Below are 21,849 nucleotides of genomic sequence, written 5' to 3'. Positions count from 1 at the left end.
AGGACTGGAGCTGCTGCCCATATTTGATCCTAACACTTGCAGGTGGAACATTAACTAACTCCCTAACCACCTTTAAAAAAATAGGTACTTTCTCTTTTTTTTTTCTTAAACACTGATTTTTACAGAGAAAGGAGAAACAGAGAGAAAAGTGAAATGCTTTTAATATGTAAATATTTTAATTATGGCAGCTGAGGTGATGCTTCTGTTGCCTAGTAAGAAGAAGTGAGAGATACAGCTAGATAATTTATTTTGCATAGCTCAGACCCTCGCAAAAATTTACTAAGGCTAACATGTCAGCTAATTTTTATGAAACTTGCCCTGATCTTAATAGAGATTCATTGGGTTGAAGTTGACTTACACTCTATAGCACTCAATCCACCTCTGACTGATTCATATCCTCCAGAATTAAAATCAGATCATGATGTATTCTCACAACTTCCAATTCATGAATTTAACACATAAATTTAGAAATGATGTGATTGTGTAGAGACAGCACAGAATTTAGCAGTTTTGCTTTATGCGATAATAGCAAATAACACTAGAAAAGCTCCAAATATACCAAGACCTAAGATCTCTAGTGTTTGTGCTAGTTATAATTTCTTTTTTCTTTTCAGAAAATCTTTATTTTTATTGACAAGGAGGATATATAGAGTGGAGATACAGAGAGAAAGATCTGTTGTCTGCTGATTCATTCCCCAAGTGGCAGCAACAGCCAGAGCTGAACAATCTGAAGCCAGGAGACAGGAACTTCCTCTGGGTCTTCCATTTGGGTACAGGGTCCCAAGGTTTGGGGCCAGCCTTCACTGCTTTTCTACATCATGAGCAGGGTGCTGGATGGGAAGTGAAGCAGCTGGGGTATGGATGGGTGCCCATATGGTATCCTGGCACATGCAATGCGAAGACTTTACTCTTTAGGCTATCATGCCATGTCCCATATCTGTTTTGCTGTTTTCTTACAAATAATTGCCCATTCTGTGTATATTCTATAAACTGAGAATTGTGCATGAAAAATGGAAGTACTTAATAAAGGCAAATATTAAGTAATCACACAATTCAATACGAGAAAAATAGATAATGTCTTTAAGCTAACTGTAGTTTTCAGTTCTTATTTTTGCCACCCTGCAATTAATTCATAAAACTATGTGCCGATATAGCATTTTCCTCATGGAGACTTTGACTTCATGATTGCGAAGTGTATATATCACAGGATTCATTAAGGGAAAGATGACTGTGTGGAAAAGAGAAACCACTTTGTCAGCTGGGAAAGCCCGGAAGGGGCGAGTGTAGATAAAAATGGCAGGGCCAAACATGAGGAACACAATGATGATGTGTGTGGTGCATGTGGAGACTGCCTTGCTCTTCCCCTCAGAGGAGTGACCCTTCACACGGCACAGGATGACAGCGTAGGAAGCCAGAAGCCCCAGGAAGCACAGGAGGGTGAGCAGCCCACTGTTGGAGACCATCAGTAACTCCACTACGAAGGTGTCCGTGCAGGCCAGCTTGATGACCTGTGGGACGTCACAGAAGAAGTTATCCAGCCTGTTGGGGCCACAGAAAGGCAAGTGCAGGATTAGGGCCACTTGCACAATGGAGTGGGCAAAGCCCCCAATCCATAGGATCAACAGCAATGCATAACAGACACTGGGCTTCATGAGGGTCGAATAGTGTAACGGCCGGCAGATGGCGATGTAGCGGTCAAAGGCCATCACCACAAGAAGAAACATCTCCCCAACTCCCAGGAAGTGCAGGAAAAAGAGCTGAGTGATGCAGCCTCTGTAGGAGATGACTTTCTTCTCAGAGAAGAAGTCCACCAGCATCCTGGGAGCCACGATGAAGGAGTAGGACACATCCAGGAAGGCCAAGTTGCCCAGGAAGAAGTAAAGGGGAGCAGAGAGCCCAGGGTCTGATCTTATGGTGAGGATGATGAGGAAATTGCCAGGGAGAATAATGAGGTAGAAAATGAAGACCAGCACAAAGACGAGGAGTTGAACATCGTGAGACTGCGTCAGACCAAGGAGGATGAACTCTGTCACCATTGTGCTGTTCTCTGCCTCCATCACTTCTCAATCTACTGAAAAGCCAAAACCAAGTGTGAACTTCTGTAATGATCCTTTTTATTTGTTTCATAACTCCAACTCCAGAGAAGAACAGTATTTGTTGCACTCCACAATAGTCTCTGAAAGCAATTTGTGCACCATATTCTAATGCACAGGAGATCATGGATCCATCTGTACTCAATTACTCATTAGGACATTATTATTCTGGGCACACGTTAGTTTCTAGTTAATTATACACTTTGATGTAACTTACTTCTATTGGACCATAAGGCAGTTTTCTGACGCTATACTAGAAATTTGTTGATCAAGAAAAATCAGCCACAATTACAATTCTCTATTTTTTATTCCTATATTTTGCTGCTCCTTGTGGTAAATAGTTGCTTGATATTGATCCCTTCTCTTATCCTCACATAATCAAGCACTTTGGCAGTTGTTTTTTCCCTTCATTTCCTATAGGATTTTTTTTTTAAATCTACTGTTAAACAATCGCATGTTGGAATATATACACATATTAATTTATGTGTGAGTTAGTTGGTTACTCTGCTTTGGTGTTTCTATACAGACCTCCTCCGTATTCAAAGGTTACGAAGATTTCAAACAGAATTCTACATTGCACCTAACTTAGAGATGATCACATAGTTGCACCCCGGCTGGATCCCTTTATGTCCTCTTTTTCTTGAATTATTCTTAAATTCCAAATGGTGCAAATTAATTCTCATTTGGTCACTCTATGTCCATAATCTGCTTCTTCCTCACAGGTAAGAATTACAGTTACCAGAATAATGGCTGATAACCTACGGCTCATTCCTTCCACACAAGAAGTAATCAGCAACAAGAGCTTTTGAAAGGAAGAGCTTGAGTGGGTGAGATCCGTGCAACACAGAAACCTATATGGCTGCAGAGAAAAACAGAGTGCTCGCTGGCTGAGGGATCCTCTCCCCAGCAAGGATGATCTCAGAGCGTTAGGGATTTTCTCCTGTGTGGAAAAAATAAGCAGGAAGTTCCCCACACGTCCAATCAATTCCAAGAAAACTGACAGTCTTGATGCTAGAAAATACTGTAGCCCTCACAGGCTCCAAGTCCTGTCTGAGGTTGTTGGGAGTTTATACTGGCTTTGATCCTCCCATGGAAGGTGCCCATATTACACCACTGATATCCTTACTATTGCATGAACCATTTCAGAAATGAAGCTAGCACTAGAATGTGTCCTGCTCTGGGGGCAAGCAGGCATTATAATTCTGCCTCTGTGGTTCTTGTATCATTTCACCATTTTCACTATCCTTGAAGTCACCAGCCACTCTCAACCTGAAACAACGCCACCCCCAGAGATGTGTCATACAGAGTCATTGCAACCGACCCTCTACACCTTCCTCCACTGCCACACACATCTCAAGCAAAGCAACATACAGGGTTTCCAGCTGGTCAGCTCTGCAGGTCCTTTCTTGGCTGTGGTGGCAGACTATTACACCTCCCTCAGGCTCATATCAGGTGTCTTTGCTGATCACAATGAAATAAACCTAGAAGTAAATAGCAGAAGAAACAGATTCTTGGGTGAAATTCAACATCTCATGACAAGTACGCTCAACAACTGAAATATAGAAGGAACAAATTTGAACTGAATAAAGTTAATAAACAACAACCATACCCCCTGCCCAACATCACTTCCAAGGAGAAAAAGCTAACATTTGTCTTGAAGGTCTAGAACAAAAGAGGGATGCTCATTTTCACCACTCAACTCACTATCAACAAAGTAATGGAAATACAAGGCAGATAATTTAAGCAAGAGAAATAAATGAAAAGCAACAATATTGGAAAGGGGAAAGTTGATTTGTCACTGTTATCAGGCATAATGATCTTGTATGTAGAAAACACTGAAGACTCCACCATAATAATGGTTACAACTAATGAATAAATTAAATAAAGTTACGTGGTATAAAATCAATAAAAATCATCTTAAAATAATAAGAAAAAATTATTTAATATAGCAAATTAATTAGATAATAATAGTTCAATCTATAATGCATTTAGAAAATGAAGAAGATATAAATTAATAGTAAGATACTCATAGCTGTAGATTGGAATAATTAACATTCCACATAATCCTTATGTACCAATGACATTCTTCACAATAGTAAAAAAAAAAAGACAATCATAAAATTCATATAGAACTACAAAGACTACCTTTAGGCATAATCTTAAACAATAAAATAAAGCTTGAAGCATCATACTAACCCGGTTCAAAATATGAGTTCAAAATGCACATACACCCTCGTAAGCAGTGTAATGGAGCCTACAGTACTGAGGCATACGGAAGTGCTTCAGTATACATTTCTACTCAAGAATAAAAGAAAGAGCCAAATGAAACTATTAAATACTCCATGACAGCAAGATACTAGATTCCCTCCCCTACATAATAGGAAATAAGAGAGCAATGCCATATCCCATAGATATGCACAGCTATTAAGTGAAATGAAAAATAAAAAGTAAAGTAAAAAGAACACAATTACATAGAAAAATATGACATTTTAACCGTATTTTATTTGCTATTTTTGAGATGACATTTTAAATTTTCATTATACTCAAAGGCTTAATGCTCCACTAAATAAAAAACTCAACAAATAAAAAAGACCATAGTTCAGCAGGAATGTAGCAAGGTCTGCAAGCAATAATCAAAGGAAAAGATGTTCAACTTCACTCATGCAGAGTAAACTTTAAAATAGTCACAGGTCATTAAAACTATGCGATGGTCTGAAATGTCCTTTCCACAAATATTCTTACATAATACAAATTCATATTGATTAAATTACATTGATTATTCAATTAACAAAGTTAAAGAAAAAACTGGAATTAGCCATATGAAATATAAAATATGAGAAAATAAAATGTTTACAGTTAAGTTTCTTATATTTGCAATGAGTTTTCTTCCTTATTCACACTAGCAAGTGGTAAGAAGAAATGAGTATTAGCAACTCACAAATTGATACTATTTTGTTTAGGCACTTAAATATTCATTGTATTGTTTGTCTCAATAGTTTAGTTTATAGACATTAATATTACCTAAGTATTAACAATTATAGCCTTCCTAGAGAAACCCAAAATTAGAGCCAGTTTTACATAGTTTTCTCCAAAGTGATATGTACTAAACCCAGCCTGTGTATAATAATCCCATGGGTTTGTAGAAACAGTGGAACTTCTCCATACATCATGTAAGCTGTGCTTAAAAATATTTTCATATTTTAATTATTTCTAATTTGATTACACAAACACATTTTACAAATAGAAACTTAGGTTTGACACTTTTGCCTGTTTTAATATTGGAATGGGTGATTTTAATACTTAATTTCAAACTGCTACAGATACATGGGATTGCAACTCTTCAATTAAATGAGTTAAACACTTATACCTGCAACAATGTATATGAGACCCAAACACACTATGCTAGGTGACATGTTCACATCATAGAAGCTCATAAATCGAGGATTAACTTTGTAGAAAAATCTGTAGAAATGACAAATTGACAGACAGAAAACAGAATGGCATTTGCCTTATGCTCAAAAGTAGTAAAAGCTGTGACTGCTGACAGATAAGGTCCCTGCTGAGCAGGGAGATGGGATGGCAGAGCTGTGGGCTGTATACAATTTTATTGTTTTTCAGCCAAATGAATAAACTTAAGATAAGTTTGAAAATGATTAAAATTAAAAAAAAAAAAGAAAATGAGAGTTATTTCAAAATACTGTAGCAACTCCACACTTTTAGTTATTTAAGATGTACCAAATTTGAAAAATGGGAATCATACGCAAAACGAATGTAATCAATACAGATGTTGAGGACATTATTGAAGATTAGGATTCCTATATAAATATTTACCCAGTAATTACTTAATGGTTAATTTACATGATAGAAACTTTCATAGTGCCAAATAGTGAAAGATTTTCAGAGGTTATAAAAAGAGCTTGATTTGGCATTTATTCTCCATTTTTAATATCTTCAATTAATTGTATCAATTTAGGTAGGTTCTCCAGTCCTTAAGAGCCAATTTTTTAAATCTATGCATGAGAAATAATATTTAAACTTTTTATTCCATGTAATTAATATGAAGACCAAATAAGTATATGGGTAGCCAATGCATCTATTTAAACTGGATTAATATAGAAAACATTCAGTAATTAGAAAAATTTGAGTAAGAAATGTTAGGTGATCTTTTGTCGCTGTCCTTGACTGTGTGGGAGACAGTGACTGTTAAAATCTAAGTGAATTTCACAGTAGCAACAGGAAAGCGTTCAAAGGAAGGCCCATGTAAAGACTGCTTGGTTAGCCAGAATTGAGGAATAAAGGGTTTTTTTTTATTTTGGAGGCCCATTCTTTGCTGGATTATAAGACTCTATGTCAGACAAGAAATCATGTTTAAAAAAAAGAAATCATGTTAAATGAGTATTGGCGCTGAGAGGTTTGCACACTTACCAAGTCACTGAGATCTGTGGCAGTCGGTACTTACTGATTTCTTCTCTTCTGATAATTTCTAATGGGAGAAAACAATCATTTATATCACATTAATATTCAAGATAAGATGGTTGAATTTTTCAAAGCTCTTAGCTGTTTAATTTTGTAATTTCTAACAGTAGTGTTTCAGTTTGAGCTTCTTTAATTCTTGGCATCAGACTTTGAAGGAGGTTTATTTGAACAATAGGGTATAAAGTGCAATGCATCTATTTTGGAGCTCTCACTATTTTCTGTCAAAATATTGTTGTGAATTTCAAAATAAAAGAGATCTAATATGAATGGTGCTATTTTTTCTCTCTTTCTTTTAAAAAAGAATGGCCAAAATGTTCACCTTTTCAGAAGTCCAGTGCTACTCTTAAACAAGTGCCTATCCTCCTCCATGTGATGAAAGGGAAACCAGCTGACCATGCCAGTGTTACTCCTTAAATAGAAACGCTCACGTTGCCACCCTGTTGATTCTGCATTCTGCTCAACTCATTCGTGATGCAATCTACAGGATATGCTCTGGGGTGTTGCAAATATTCTACACCTGTAGAGTGCTACTAATGGGAATTTTAAAACTCTCACTCAGAATCAGGCAAAAATGCAAAACAATCTAAGGCTTAAATAATCTAACCATGTGCCAGCTACAGCCTCGCTGGGTCATGTTAAAGTTTAGAATCATTCCATTGATGACACTATGAATAAACTTCACAATGAACATCATTAAGTGTGGGGAGGCTATTTTAGATTTTGTTATACTCACTTACGGAAGTGATGAGAAGCCACTAATGTGTTGTAAAAAGTAAAGTAAAACAAGCTAATAGTAAATATGTTATTACATGATTTTGGTATGTAAGAGTTAGAGAGATAATAACTTATACTCAAAGATTCTCAGAAATAACTGTCCTTAAAAACTGGTGCTGTCCAGGCCAGTCTTATTGTGGGAATGTTCCGTCTCAACAAAAGAATAAATTATTCATTTATTCGAAGATATAGTTCCTGTGTTCCTTCATACTTATAATTTTTTAAGCTTTCCTTAAGATTTTTTTTTTGAAAGGCAGAGTTTGGAGGGCCAGGGAGGAGAGAGAAAAATCTTTCACCCACTGATTCACTGCCCAAATGTCTCTAAGAGCTTGAGCTAGTCTCCAAGAGCTCTATCCAGGTCTCCACGTGGGTGGCAGGGCCAAAGACTTGGACCATGTTGTTACCAGACACTTTAACGAGGTCTCAAACCAGTGCTCACATGCAATACTGGTATTGCAGGTGGAGACTTAACTCACTGTACCACAGTGCAGACAGCACACAATTAAAGAGTAACGGGTAGGAGAGAAAATTTTTTTTATCATAAAATAATTTACTTTCATTTTATTTTGTATTAAAAAGAAAAATGAGGCAAATTTAAACCATTTTAAAATACAAATGTTAAATTCACAAAATAAATGTAATGTACATCTGTTTTCAATCAAGCTTATACCTAGTTTGGCCAGAGATTGTCAATGAGGTATTTAAACACTGAGGAGAAGGGGAAAGAGTAGGGAGGAGGCAGACAGCTGTTGTTTGCCATTTTCCCTCCTTTCATCCGCAGGCTTCTCATTTCAGTGACCATTTTCCACCATAGGAAATCTTTGGAATGTGTTCTTGCTTGAAAATGTTATGTTTTGCTTCAGAGCTTGAAACTATGAGGTTGTGATGTCTTTTCCAGATTTTAATTTAAAAAATTAATATAGTGAGAACATATCTCAGGCATTCCATAGGTACAATCCCAAGAAGTTAACCACACTTCTTCACTTCCCCAGACATCCCTCCTGCCCTCCTCTCTCTTCATCAGTTTTTGTAAAGATACAGCTTTAATCCAGTCTATTGTCAAAGGCTTAATTAACCACTAACCATAGTATTTAACAAATAAAATGTAAGGAGACCGTAGTTCCACAGGAATACAAACAATGGCTAAAATCAACAATTACATCATAAAAATGACCATTTCATTCCTATCCATGTTTTGCATAATATATAGATTGACACACAGAGAATACTTGATGCTTGTTTTTCTTTGGGACAGACTTGTTTTATGAAATATTATAGTTTTCAATTGTATCAATATTGTCTCAAAAGACAGGATTTTATTATTTTCATGGCTTGTGTAGACCATGGGACTTTTCTAATCTAGTCATCAGTTGATGCGTTAATTCCATAAGCTAGCTATGGGGAATTAATCTATAATAAACGTGGGGAACAAATAACTTTTTTATATGCTAACTTCATTTCATTTAAGGAAATTGCCAAGAATGAGATGGTTCTATGGTGGATCTATTTGTAGATTTCTGAGGAATCTCTGTACTGTATTCCACAATGATTGTACTGATTTACATGCTGACAAATAATAGGTTAAGGGACATTTTCCTCACATCCTCACCAGAATTTGTTGTTTCGTTGATTTTTGGATGATAGCCTTTCTAACTGGGGTGAGGTGAAGCCTTATTGCTGTTCTTATTTGCACTATTTTTCATGTGTCCATTGGTCATTTGCTTTTTATCCTAAGAAATGCCTAGAATTGTAAATGTAGTTACTGGTTTATTTTTAAAACATAAGGCAAATTAAGGGCATATATAGCACAGAAGAATATAAAAGAAAATATGAGAAAAATAAATAACAAGATGTCTATTAAGCACAGCCAACTAAAATTATCTTTCCCTGAGGCCTTCTTTGACCCTGGAGAATATAATTGAACACTGGCTATAAAAATTTATCACTGGCTCACTTCAGTGTGTGCAGAGAGAGCCTTTCCTTCAGGCAGGGGAGGCACAGGACCACTAGGCTGGATGCCTACTGCAGTTAGGCTGCTTCAGAAATACACAAGTGCTTAGCCAATACACACGTGTTAGGCTCAGGTCAGAACACAAAACATTCTCTGACTCACTTTCCCCAATTCCGACCTCAGACAGGCCTGGGTCAGGATGAAGCCAGGAATTGCAAACTCAACTTTGGCGCTCCGCGTAAGTGGCAGAGACCCAAGTGCTTGACGCCATCTGCTTCCTGCTAGGGTGCATGTCAGCAGAGGGCTGGGAATGGAACACAGGCCTTCTGTGAATGCAGGCGCCTCAAGCCCTGTCTTGATGGCTGTGCCAAAGCACCCGTCTCTTTTCTTAGTTTTTAATTTGTGCTTTTATTTTTTTGAAACTTACTAAACGTGAGACTGTCATACTTGCTCTCCAAAATTACCATTTTTAGTATTTGTAACATGATTTTCTGACTTAGGTTTGCGTTAGACTTTTATTTTTCCTCTTTGGTTTCTGTCTTGTAAATTTCTTTTTTTTTTTTTTTTTTTTTTTACTGTGAGTTCTTCTAAAATCTTTCTCTCAGGGATCAGTGTGACATATTTGAAAGTATTCTTTTTTTTGATCAGTGAATGTTTGTGTTTGCTTCTGCTGAAGGGTCGTGCCTTCAATCCCCGCGTTCAAATACATTAAAATGCAATGATCAGACAAACTCATCTGAGGGAAACCTTTATTTTAATTTCCACAGAACAAAGTTGAAATGGACTTCTTAAAAAAATCTTTCTCCCTACTTCTCCCTGACACTGTCTTACCTTTTCTTTTTCCTCTTTTGTTTTTCTTCTGTGAGAGTCTGACACCTCATGCTGGTGTGCACTGCCTCTCTCTCCCTGAGCCCAGTTGCTTTCGGATTCTGTTTGTAGGAGTCCTGGAGAATGGTATTCTGGAGATTCTTAGAGTAGGCCAAGAAAGATTCGGGGCTGGTTTACCTTCCTGGAAAGGAATTCAGGATCTCTACTGGGGCTCAGGGTTGGTTATCTTCTATTCTCAATCATTGATACTTGATATAAAATATGCAGGAATTCTAAAAAGTTTCGATAAAGTTAAGGTTTGATGCTGTTGATGATGATTTATCTTTATATTTATGTAACTACACATCATTTAATGAGGCGCTATTGTAAGCCACAAGAATATCCCCACATGTGTAAATGTTGATAAGAAGTACCACAATGAAGTTAGGTTTTCCTGATGTTAAAGATAATACATTTTGATTATGATTCCACAAAGTGGTCATGTATTTTTCTCTTGATCCACAATGGATTTTGGAACTATGCTTTTCTGTTACATTTTCTCATACTCAATTACAATCTTAAAGTATCTTACTAACTTGCTTACTATTTGCTTTTTAGCATTCTCTTAGTATACCTAAACGAGCAAGGGTTTTAACAGCTTGAATCTACTGTAGTGAGGACATAAAACTCTTACACTTTGTCAGGTGCAGTGTAATTTTATCCATGGGTGTTAGGGATATTTTACTATACAAGTGTTTGAAATTTTCTTAATATTAAGCATGTGATAATGTAAGCCTGCAAGATAGCTACTTGTCAAAGCAGCAGAAATTCACGTAATTCCTAGTAGAAAGGATTCTAGATTTGCTTTATCTCATTCATTCATTTGTTTTAGAATTATTATGTGCCACTTCTATGAAAATGCCCTGGAAGGTAAAGCCATGTGATATTTTAAAAAATAAATATGTGTGCTTTTGCTTTTATTTCTATTTATTTAGATTTGCAAGTAAGCTATGCCTGCCCATATACAAATCATCAGATCTCACATGGTATATTTCTTACTGTGTTGAAATAGTCTTTTCATTGGTTTTCTTAGCTGGGATCTTATACCTACTATATTTTGATTTTGCCAATTTAGTATTAATTTGCATCTTTGATTCAATAAATTAAAAGTCTATTTCCCCATCATTAACATTATTTTCATCATGATATCTTCATGGCATCTAATAACTGCTGGATAGATTTGTGAATGCTTCTAGTTTTCCATATCAATTAAAATTATTTTTATAATATACACATTCTTTTATAGTTAGTTAATTCTTCACTAGAATACATATAAAATGTCTATGAGAATATTTTATATTTCTGCTTTGCCCCAGATCTTAAATTGTCCCTATTAGAGGTGTTACAATAGCTTTAACTTATTTAAAGCAATGATTGAAAGTAATTTAAAGTAATGATGCTTTTGACAAAATACATATTCATGTTACTCTGTCAAAGTATTTGAAAATTATGTTAATTATAGAGTGCTGAAATCTAGAAGTTGTGTGAGGAGCTAACATATTGAAATCGTAACTTTCTCATGGCCACTTGCATTTTCTGATTTCTTAAGGTATAAATAATAGGATTCAATAAAGGTGTCATAACAGTGTAAAAGACAGCCAGGGTTTTATTGCTTGCAAAGCGACCGAATGGCCAGGCATAGATAAAGATACAAGGTCCAAAGAACAAAGTGACCACAATGATGTGGGCAGACAACGTGGACAGAGCCTTGGAAAGTCCTGCAGAGGACCTTTTCCGCACAGTGACCAGGATGACGGTGTAGGAGAAAAGCAACAAGATGAAACAGATGAAAGAGAGTAGTCCACTGTCAGCGATGACAAATAATTCCAGGGTATATGTTTCAACACAGGCAAGCTTGATCACCAGGGGAAGGTCACAAAATATGTTGTCTATGACATTGCGGTCACAAAAAGGCAAGTTCACAGTTAATATCATCTGGCTCGTAGTGTGTATAAACCCGATTACCCATGAAAGCATCACAAATCCACTGAGCAACCTGTGGTTCATGATTGTCCTGTAGTGCAAGGGTTTGCATATTGCAACATACCTGTCAAACGCCATGGCTATCAAAAGAGTCATCTCAGCACCCCCAAAGAAGTGCATAAAGAACATTTGAGCCATGCAGCCCCATAAGGAGATGGTCTTGTACTTAGTGAGCAAATTTGCGATCATCTTGGGTGTTGTGGCTGTGGAGAGACACATGTCCAGAAAAGAGAGATTTCCCAGGAGAAAATACATAGGGGAATGTAGGGTGGAACTGAATGTCACTGTGACCATAATGAGGATGTTCCCCACCACAGTAGCACTGTAGATCAAGGTAAATGTCACAAAGAAGAAAATTTGGAGTTCCCATCGTATAGAAAATCCCAGTAAAATAAATTCAGTCACCACAGTTCCATTTATATGCTCCATTTACTCAATGCAAAAGGTTCTGGAAATTCTTTATTATACAAAGGGGAAAAAACATAGTTAGCACCAATGTTTTCCTGTTAGTAATTGGTGGTAATTATTGATGGCATGAATGCTTATAATTTTATTAGTTAATTACTTTGGAATTATACAATAAGCTTCATTTGGTGTAAAGAATTTGAAAATCATCCATGGTTTTATTTTTCTCTTTTATAGTGTAAGAAAAATTAACTGACATTAAAGCATATGCATTTAAAGGATATGGGATATTTTGATACATGCCTGCATTGCATAATGTTCACTTAGGGTAAATATTCCTATATTCTTAAGCTTTAACATTTCTTTATTGTGAAACACTCAAAATTCATGCAAAATCTTTTCTTTTGTGAGAAACAGATAGTACACTGTGGTTATCCATAGTCACCCTCTCTGCAATACAAATTCATAACTTATATTAATAACTAATAATAACTTAGTGCCTGGTGGTCAATCATTTCTCCTCCTTCCTGCTCCAATCATCATGCTTTCACCTTCTGTGATATCAATGGTTTAAAATTCAAGATGTAAGTGAGGTCTTGGAGTATTTAATTTCTGTTCTTGGCATAAAATGCTTTTAGAGAAAATTTTATTTATTTATTTAAAGTAATAATCACACACAGAGAGACTTGGCATCTATTGATTCACTCTCCAAAAGTTCCCAGCATCCAGAGTTGGGCAAGATGAAGTCAGGAGCCAGAAACTCCACTTCAGTTTGCTGTGTGACCAGTGGGGACTCAAGTACTAGAGCAATCACCGGGCACCACCCAGGATATGCATTAGCTGGAAGTTGAATCACTAGCCAACTCAGGACTTGAACATAGTACTCTAATGTGGGGTGCTGTTGTCCCAACCAGCAGCTTAGCCATTACGCCACTAGGACCACTGTTATTTCACTTTTAAATATATAAATTCACAAATGTTTACATTTTGAGATTAATCTAAAGCAAGTGAGGGGACAAAGTTTCATTTCTTATTGATTTAGTCTATGCAATGATAGACTAACAATTTGTTGACATACAAAAATTAGTAGGAACTACTATTTATTTTGTTTTGTTACTACAGATCCATATACCCAGCTGTTGGGATTATGGTGCTCTCTGTGGAAGGAATGTAAGATTTGAAAAATGAGGGAATTTCTTTATTCAATGTCAATGAAATAATTTATGAAGGCTACTCCATGATTCTAAAACAAGCTAACCAATATAAACACACTAATCAGGAGATACTTTCAATATGAGAGAAAGTTCTTTAATTCATTGAAACTAATTCTGCTTTATAACTTCTATGATGTGCTATTCTAAGAATTTTGCAAACCTGCAGATCTTTTCTAATCTGCCCATTTCTTTGTGTTACAACTGCCCACAGTGCTGAGCTTGTGTTGTAGAAATGTGTTTGCTTGTAAGTAGTAAAGTGATTCAGTCTTGAAGTTTAAATTCTGTTTATGTTAGAAAATACAATACCAAATTGTCTTTTTTGAGATCTGCAGATAATTTCTGTAAGACACAGAGTGATTACTGTTTATGTACTGAATTCTAAATATTCCATGTATCTGAATATAGTTAATGCTTGCAACAACCATACAATATAAGCACTCTTATTATCCTCATGTTGCATATTAGGAAACCGGTGCTGAAACTATGTAATAATTTATTCATGGTTACACAATTAACAAAGCTTAAAACTAGTATTCAAGTTCAGTCAATCTGTTCTGAGAACTGGGGTTAGAACAACACACTACATTTCTATCCCCCCCCCCAATTAAAGGGATATATATTTATAGTCAAATTATCCAGCATTGATTGACTTCACACATTTCATATGAATTGTGTAGGGAATATAATTCAGTTAACACATTTGAGTCCTTCTGTGTTGTAATTAACTGCATTGCTTTTCTTACGTGAAAGTATCAGTGTCTCATAGAGAAAGTTTACAATCTCAATAAACATGGTTATCTAATCAGAAACGGGAAGTAAGTCAGATAAACTTAATTTACTACAGGATATCTGTAATATGAATAATTGGAAGAGCTGGAGATCAGTTCCAAGAGACACTTTCAGCTATGTTATTATCCTCAAAACACATCAACTACTTTTGTAGTCAGTAAGTAAAAATAAGGTGAGTCATGGAGAATGTGGAGGCATTTATGGGAAAAAGAATTAACAGTGAAGAGCAGGAAGAATGGTGATTCAGAAAATAGCAAAAGTACTGAATTAAGAGATGAAGGTGGGATAGGCAGTACTGTTCTCACCTACCCGATGACCTGCAATTCTCTCCTTCCTTTTGCTTCTACTCAGTTTTTTTCACCTATCATCATTATCCAACTATCACTATTATCCAACTTTAACTCCCTGCCTATTTCTTTGCCTTAGATAATTTTAAGAAATGGATGATACTTACAAATTAAGGGAATGAAAGTTGAAAACAAATCTCTCTTCGTAGATCGACCTAGGAGCAAATGGATGGTTATTGGATGATGGGCTTTGCCATGGAGGAGCATTCTAGAAGAACCATTGCATCACACCTTTAAGAGCGTTTGTTACATGGTTATGTGAGTGAGCAAGAATTTTGCTCTCCATAATTTCAATGATAAGATAAACTTTGGAAAACTGAAAGTAAATGATTATTAGGTCAAATGAATATACCTGGTATTGTTAGAGGATACATAGCTTACATGGAATTTTGTGCCCTGGGATATGATATTACAAAACCTTAAACAAAAATTTAACATAATTTAGTACAACTTGATTAAGAGGTGATGATCATGTAGGTGTAAGCACCTGTGCAGGTAGAGAACAGCGGAGAGCAAACGGTTGGCTCTAAGACAGTCCTGTATAATCAAGATCATACTACTGAGAACTTTTCATGAATATCTGTTTTGGGAGAAATGAAACAAAACTTGCTTTTATTAGATAGTGGGAGGTAAAATTTTGTGTATGCCACATATATTAATTGAAAAATGTTTTTTCAAGTAAATATTTTATTCTACTATCATTATTGCCTTTTGAAGAACAAATATAATTTTATCCTTTATTCTGTTACTCAAAGTCATTTATGTTTGTGTTAAAACAGTATGAATCTCAAAAACATTATGCTTAGTAAAATAAGCCTGACATGAAGGATAACTTGTATAATTCTATCATGTGAAATTTAAACAAAGACCCAGTGAGACAATTCAACGTACTTTGACAATACGGTACTAGATTTCCTATCATTGTCTGTACCTACAATTTTATGATGTACTTAAGTAGTAGAATGTGAAACTTGCAGCTAAGTAAAGGAATATGCTACCATAATAATACAGAAGGAAAAGGATGGAAGGGGAAACGGGGCAGGGAGAAGAGGAGGATAATAGGGAAAATCGCTATAGCTACAAAAATTTATCACAGAAAATAATAAAAGTAATTTTAAAAAGGATGAAAAATAAATATAAACAAAGACATACCCACGATGAAATATCTACACATGATCAACTGAGGCTGGGGAGACTATGTAAGAGGTTGATGCTTTCTTCTTGACATAGTGGAAATGATTGAAAATAATATTGTGTTGATGGTTGTGCAACCCAGTCAATATGTACCAATAATCACTGATGTGTGTACTAAAATCAGAGAATTTTACAGGTGTATTATACTCAATAAAACAACTACACTTTGTATGGCTTCCCTTGAGATTTTTAAAATAAATTTAGTATTTTTAAATCTAGTTTTCTAGTACTGGACAGCTTCTTGAATTAAATGTATTTCACTCTGAAAAAAATCAAGAACAATATTATTGATACAGTTCAATGTAGTTTGAAAAATTTCTTCAAGTAGGCAGTTTATATGTACATGTCTTCCTTGTGTGATTTGAAACTTGCTATTCTGCTTCTCCAACTATTTAGAATAATGAGATTTAGAATATGAACTTCTAACGGGTTGTTTTTCTTTACTCTTACAAAAGCTTAGTTGCATTTACGGTCTTATGATAACTTTTATATAAAGAGATATAAGTACATAAGAGATATAACTACAGCATTATGATAATTAATTCTCTCTTAACAGCTCCTTCTTCAGCTACAAATATGATATTCATTTTTACATGTTCTGTCACAGCCTGAAAACTCAAGGAAAAGAAAAATCTCTCTCATCTGTAAAACTAGTGTAAGTTACTGGTTTTTATATTACTTTAAATAAGGGTATGACCTTTCAGAATAAGAACTTATATCCTTCAATTGTATTCATTTAATCCCTCTCAACCACCAAAATTTACTCTGCAATATTGTTCTGAATAAAGCATATTTTCTTTCAATTCCATAGAAATTCTTGATTCCAACTCATTGTGAAATATAATTCCATAGTCTCCCATTATGTGCCATTATGTTCCTCCAAAGCCAAAACTTTATACTCCAACTAACATAACATTTTTCAAAAGGGACACTAAATTTTTAATGAGCTCTCTATAGTATTTTAACTTACCTTTTCTAAAAGCACAGTAGGATGAACTTATGCAAAGGAATACTGCAGTTTTAAAGCTTGATTGTTATTTTCTATGTTCTGTATGTGTCATTTTTCACAGTATACTATACCTCTTTTTAAAAGATGTGAATCTCTTTATGGTTGGGTTTTAATGGGGTGAGCTCTGGGAATCCAAATTTCAGTGGGAATTTTTAAAACCCTGGACTGTTGTTCTACTATGATCAGGGAAAATGTTTACACTGACTGTAACACCCAAAAAGATGCTGTGGTTCTCTTGGTTGTGGCTTAGTGAGAACAGCCATGGGAGTACTGTTTGATGGATTGTGCTATAACATGCATAGATCACTTAAGTTTAATGGAGTTTCTCTTCCCTCACATTGATTTTATACTTTTTTCTAACCACTTTGAGGGTAATTTTTAGATATATATTTGAAAGTCAGAGATACAGAGAGAGAAAACGAAAAACAGAGAAGTATTGAGATGTCTTTCAATTGCTAGTTCATTCCTGAAGGTGGCTCCAACAGCCAGGCAGGAAGGGGCAAAGCCAGCAGCCAGGAGCCAGGAGCTTCTGGTGGGTGTTCCACATGAGTAAGTTCCAAAAACTTGAGCCATCTTATGCTACTTTTCCGAGACTGGATTGGAAGTAGAGCAAGCTTGAACATCTCAAGAATAGCTTAAAGTAGACAGTTTCGTAGCTTTAGACCATTGCCCAACTGTTGACCCTCACGCTCAGGCCTTGACCTTGGTCTGGGACTGTTGCCCATCCATAGACCACTGTCCCCGGGGTGTGACCCTGAACTCCAGCAGTCTATGAACACAAAAGATTCCAAACAGTCTACCCTGTTCTTCCTCAAGTCATGCTATTATGTTTTACAATGAGTTTATGGCAGCTATGGAGGAACTGGAATATCTATATATTCTTGGTGCGAATGTTAAATGCTACAAACACTATAAAACATCGTTTGCTGTTTCTTAAAAAGTTAAGCTCCAACTCACCAAATCAGTTGGTCAGTTCATTCCAAGATATAAATAAAAGCATGTGCACATGTAGAATCTTGCCTAAAACTGCTCACAAAACTTCACTGATGATAGATAAAAATTACAAAGAATCTAGATGTGCATCAACCAGTAAATGATTAGATGGCTAAATAAAAAATTACTAAATAAATATTTTATAGAAATCCTAAGTTAATGCTCACACCTCCTTGACTTTATTCGGGCTGCATTTTTCCTTTGTCTTCACCAAGATTTCTAATGAGAGTAATCGTTTACATGGTAAAAGCAATCCAATTTTATAAGTTAGGTTATGTAATGCTGACTTTTACTACTGGCTTGCAAATACTATGAGGTATTATAGTGAATCACTTTTGTTTCAGACGTGGTCTTTCCCATGTTATTAGAAAACAACAGCTTAGTAAGCTAAGCCTCCACTTGCAGCCTGTTCATGTCCCAGCAGTTCCACTTCTGATCCAGCTCCTGGCCTGAAATAAGGAGCAGAGAATGACTCCAGCCCTGGGGCCCCTGCACCCACACGAGAGACAAGAAGCAGCTCCTGATTCCTGGCTCTCGGCTTCCAATCACCGCAGCCAGGCTGCTTACATCCAGGGATGAAAGACTTCCTTTCTGTCTCTCCTTCTCTCTGTTATTGTGCCTTTCAAACGAAAATAAACAAATATTTCAATACAGATACTAAGAACATTAATGCTTTTTAGCATTTAGTATTAACATGCAATACTAATTAAACTAATATTAAATTCTAATATTTGATAATAAATGCTAAAAAACTAGAACAAAAGTCCTAATGTACCTGGTTAATTGTGATCAATAATCTCATCAGAGACAAAAGAATGCAAAATGTATAGGTGGCTATTTTTATTTCCAGATTAAGAGAAAACTCTTTTACCTTCTTGTTGGAAAGATTTATTTATCTGGAGAATTATTTTGTGATGGAGGGCATAGAAAACAAACAAAAAGGAATGTAATTAAAGCATGCATGATAAATGTCTTTGATTTGAAAAGCATATACTTTATAGTTATGTCTAGTGTGTGATTTTGAAATTTCCAATGCTCAGTTTATTTTCTATTGACAATAATATGTCCTTTTCATTGGTGTCCCTTAATATTGTTGGAACACAATGAATTACCTTTAAAATAAAAGTAAAATTTGTAGAAAATCTTAAAAGTATAATGTAAAAATTGTGTATTACTGTATTTTGCACTTTGATGGACAAATCAAGATAGTGTATTGCATATTTTCATATGAAATACGATTATCATTTGCCAAAATGTGACTTTTGCTGGACTCAAAATCACACTACGTCGATATTTTTGGATGATAACTATGTAGATGATGAAGGCAATATAATTCTGTTTTTAATATAATATTATGTAACTTAAACACTCAATCTGGAACTTACATACTTGGTATTTATTTTTCTCAATGCTTTCTTCATATCTTTATTCCTAAATGTATAGATGATTGGATTTAAAAGCGGAGTAAAAATTGTGTAAAATACAGAGAGGACCTTATCAGCAGAAACCCTGCTGAATGGCCAAATGTAGATAAAGATGCAAGGTCCAAAGAACAGTACAACCACTGTAATGTGAGCTGAAAGAGTAGACAGAGCCTTAGACGACCCGCTGGAGGAGCGGTGCTGCACAGTCAGCAGGATGATGCTGTAGGAGATGAACAGAAAGACGAAGCAGAACAAGGAGAGTAGTCCACTGTCCGCAATTACTAGCAGCTCCAACACGTAAGTGTCAGTGCAGGCAAGTTTGATCACGCGTGGCAGATCACAAAAAAAACTATCCACAACGTTAGGACCACAGAACGGCAAAGTCACTGTGAAAACCATTTGACTCATGGTGTGCACAAAACCCGTACTCCAGGAGAGAAGCGCAAGGCCGATGCAAGCACGAGAACTCATAATATTTTTGTAGTGGAGGGGCTTGCATATGGCAATGTATCTATCAAGTGCCATGGCTACAAGCAACATCATCTCACTTCCGCCTAAAAGATGAAGGAAAAACATCTGTGTCATGCAGCCATCATAGGAGATCGTCTTATATTGACTAATTAAATTATAGAGCATCTTAGGAGTGGCAAAGGAGGCCAGAGACATGTCGATAAAGGAAAGGTTGGCCAGTAGGAAGTACATGGGAGAATGCAACTGAGGATCCAACTTCACTACCAAAATAACTACAAGGTTACCTAGCACGATGAATATGTAAATGAAAGAAAAAAATACAAAAAAGAAAGTCTGTAACTCATGGGACTGTGTGAGTCCTAACAAAATAAACTCAGACACGTTGGAGTGGTTTTGTCTTTCCATCTGTTTGGCTGGTAGTAAAGGTTACCTAAAATAAAATGGAAATATTTTAAATTCTATGGAAAAAAAGTGAGAAATGAAGCATAGATTCACTCACTTCAGCTTCCTAAAATCTATGAACATATAAAAAAGAATTAAAAATGATTAATAATACATACATACAAATATATAAATATATACTGATATACAAATAATAATAAACACAGAATTCTCCCATTAACATAGATTTCAGAAGAGATTATACACAGCATCAGGCATAAGCCAAGATGTTCGGAAAGCAATAACACCATCAGCACATTACTCCCATCCATGGTCATCTTGAGGAAGGTGAATAGCTCAGATTGAAAGAGGGTATAGATGTTCTCCACCACCTTTTTGAATTTGAAAGATTTATTGGTTTTCCCCAGACAAAGACAACACTTACATTGCAAATGATTTTGTACACTGTACAATATTTAAGGGATTTGCAAGTGAATTAGAAGCCAAAGTTTTTCAAATGAAGTAGAAGGACCAAGAAAAGCAAAACAGATGAGCTGGAGTGTGCAAGGCTGACAATGGAGGAGTTCAGTCTGTAGTTGCTGCTCAAACTCAGAGAAGCAGAGACAAAGAATCTTTCATATACATAAATCCATGTTGTTCCAATGCGAATACACTCTTACTTTCCTTTTCTTTAAACTGAGAGAAAAAATCAAATACTCAATTCATCCCCGATGGAGAAGGCTGGTTTTGGACCAGTGAGTTTATTGGACTAGAAGTTCTTCATGCTCAAATAGCTTAATGGGAATCCACTTCTGGCTTCCCCTGATCTTTCTCTAACCAGCAGCTGAACGTGCAAATGGAGCGCTTACTTTGCCCAAAAATACTATATGCATATTTTAAATCCAGAACTCCAGCAAAACAAAGGGAGATTTGTTGGAAAAATGTCCACAAGCTAAACATGTGAAGTGACACCCATTTAAACATGAATAATGTTAAACAGAATTTTTTAAAAAGTGGGGATGGGGGAAGAATAAGACATGCTGCATATCTGAAAAAAAGACAGCAACACATGAAGTAACAGTTGAAGTGAACCAAAAAGTGGAAATTACATGAAGTGGTTTATATCTGACTAAAATCTTACTAACAGAAAGACACATAATTCAGATTTTAAATATTTTGAGTTGTTTTCAAGAACTCAGAAAAATGAGAGGACAATATAATAAAGACCATCATAATTTTATTAACAAATATTTGTGCTTTACTATTTGAAAGAGATTGACTCGTGAGGGAGAGACGGACAACACTATCATTAGCTTACTTTCGAAATGGTCAAGGTTAGGTCTGGGTGAGGAATAGATTCAGGAGCTGAGAAATCAGTTCAAATCCCCCACATGGGTGGCAGAGGACCCAATTACTTGAAGAACACCCTGCTGCCACCCCAGGTACACATTCGCAAGAAGCTGGATTCAGAAGCCGGA

The 21,849-nt window shown here is 35.8% G+C and overlaps 3 protein-coding genes across 3 annotated transcripts; all 3 read right to left on the bottom strand.

Moving 5' to 3' along the window:
• Positions 1 to 1,130: 1,130 nt before the first annotated feature.
• Positions 1,131 to 2,057, bottom strand: LOC121148359 (olfactory receptor 4N5-like). The gene has a single exon (XM_040968421.1). It carries the CDS (start codon positions 2,055 to 2,057, stop codon positions 1,131 to 1,133), a length of 927 nt encoding a protein of 308 aa, XP_040824355.1.
• Positions 2,058 to 11,634: 9,577 nt separating this feature from the next.
• Positions 11,635 to 12,573, bottom strand: LOC121149056 (olfactory receptor 4L1-like). The gene has a single exon (XM_040969483.1). The coding sequence runs from the start codon at positions 12,571 to 12,573 to the stop codon at positions 11,635 to 11,637; it is 939 nt and encodes a 312-aa protein (XP_040825417.1).
• A 6,883-nt stretch (positions 12,574 to 19,456) lies between these two features.
• On the bottom strand, positions 19,457 to 20,395 carry LOC121148817 (olfactory receptor 4K13-like). Its single transcript, XM_040969142.1, has one exon. It carries the CDS (start codon positions 20,393 to 20,395, stop codon positions 19,457 to 19,459), a length of 939 nt encoding a protein of 312 aa, XP_040825076.1.
• Between the last annotated feature and the right edge of the window lie 1,454 nt (positions 20,396 to 21,849).

This window comes from Ochotona curzoniae, unplaced genomic scaffold, assembly GCF_017591425.1.
Source record: "Ochotona curzoniae isolate NIBS_2020 unplaced genomic scaffold, NIBS_Ocur_1.0 scaffold_4701, whole genome shotgun sequence".
NCBI lineage: Eukaryota > Metazoa > Chordata > Mammalia > Lagomorpha > Ochotonidae > Ochotona > Ochotona curzoniae.
This window is presented reverse-complemented; position numbering and strand designations above follow the sequence as displayed.

What these genes read in the sequence shown, in the direction of transcription:
- LOC121149056 (XM_040969483.1), bottom strand. Translation starts at nt 12,573, where the DNA reads ATGGAGCATATAAATGGAACTGTGGTGACTGAATTTATTTTACTGGGA.
- LOC121148359 (XM_040968421.1), bottom strand. Translation starts at nt 2,057, where the DNA reads ATGGAGGCAGAGAACAGCACAATGGTGACAGAGTTCATCCTCCTTGGT.
- LOC121148817 (XM_040969142.1), bottom strand. Translation starts at nt 20,395, where the DNA reads ATGGAAAGACAAAACCACTCCAACGTGTCTGAGTTTATTTTGTTAGGA.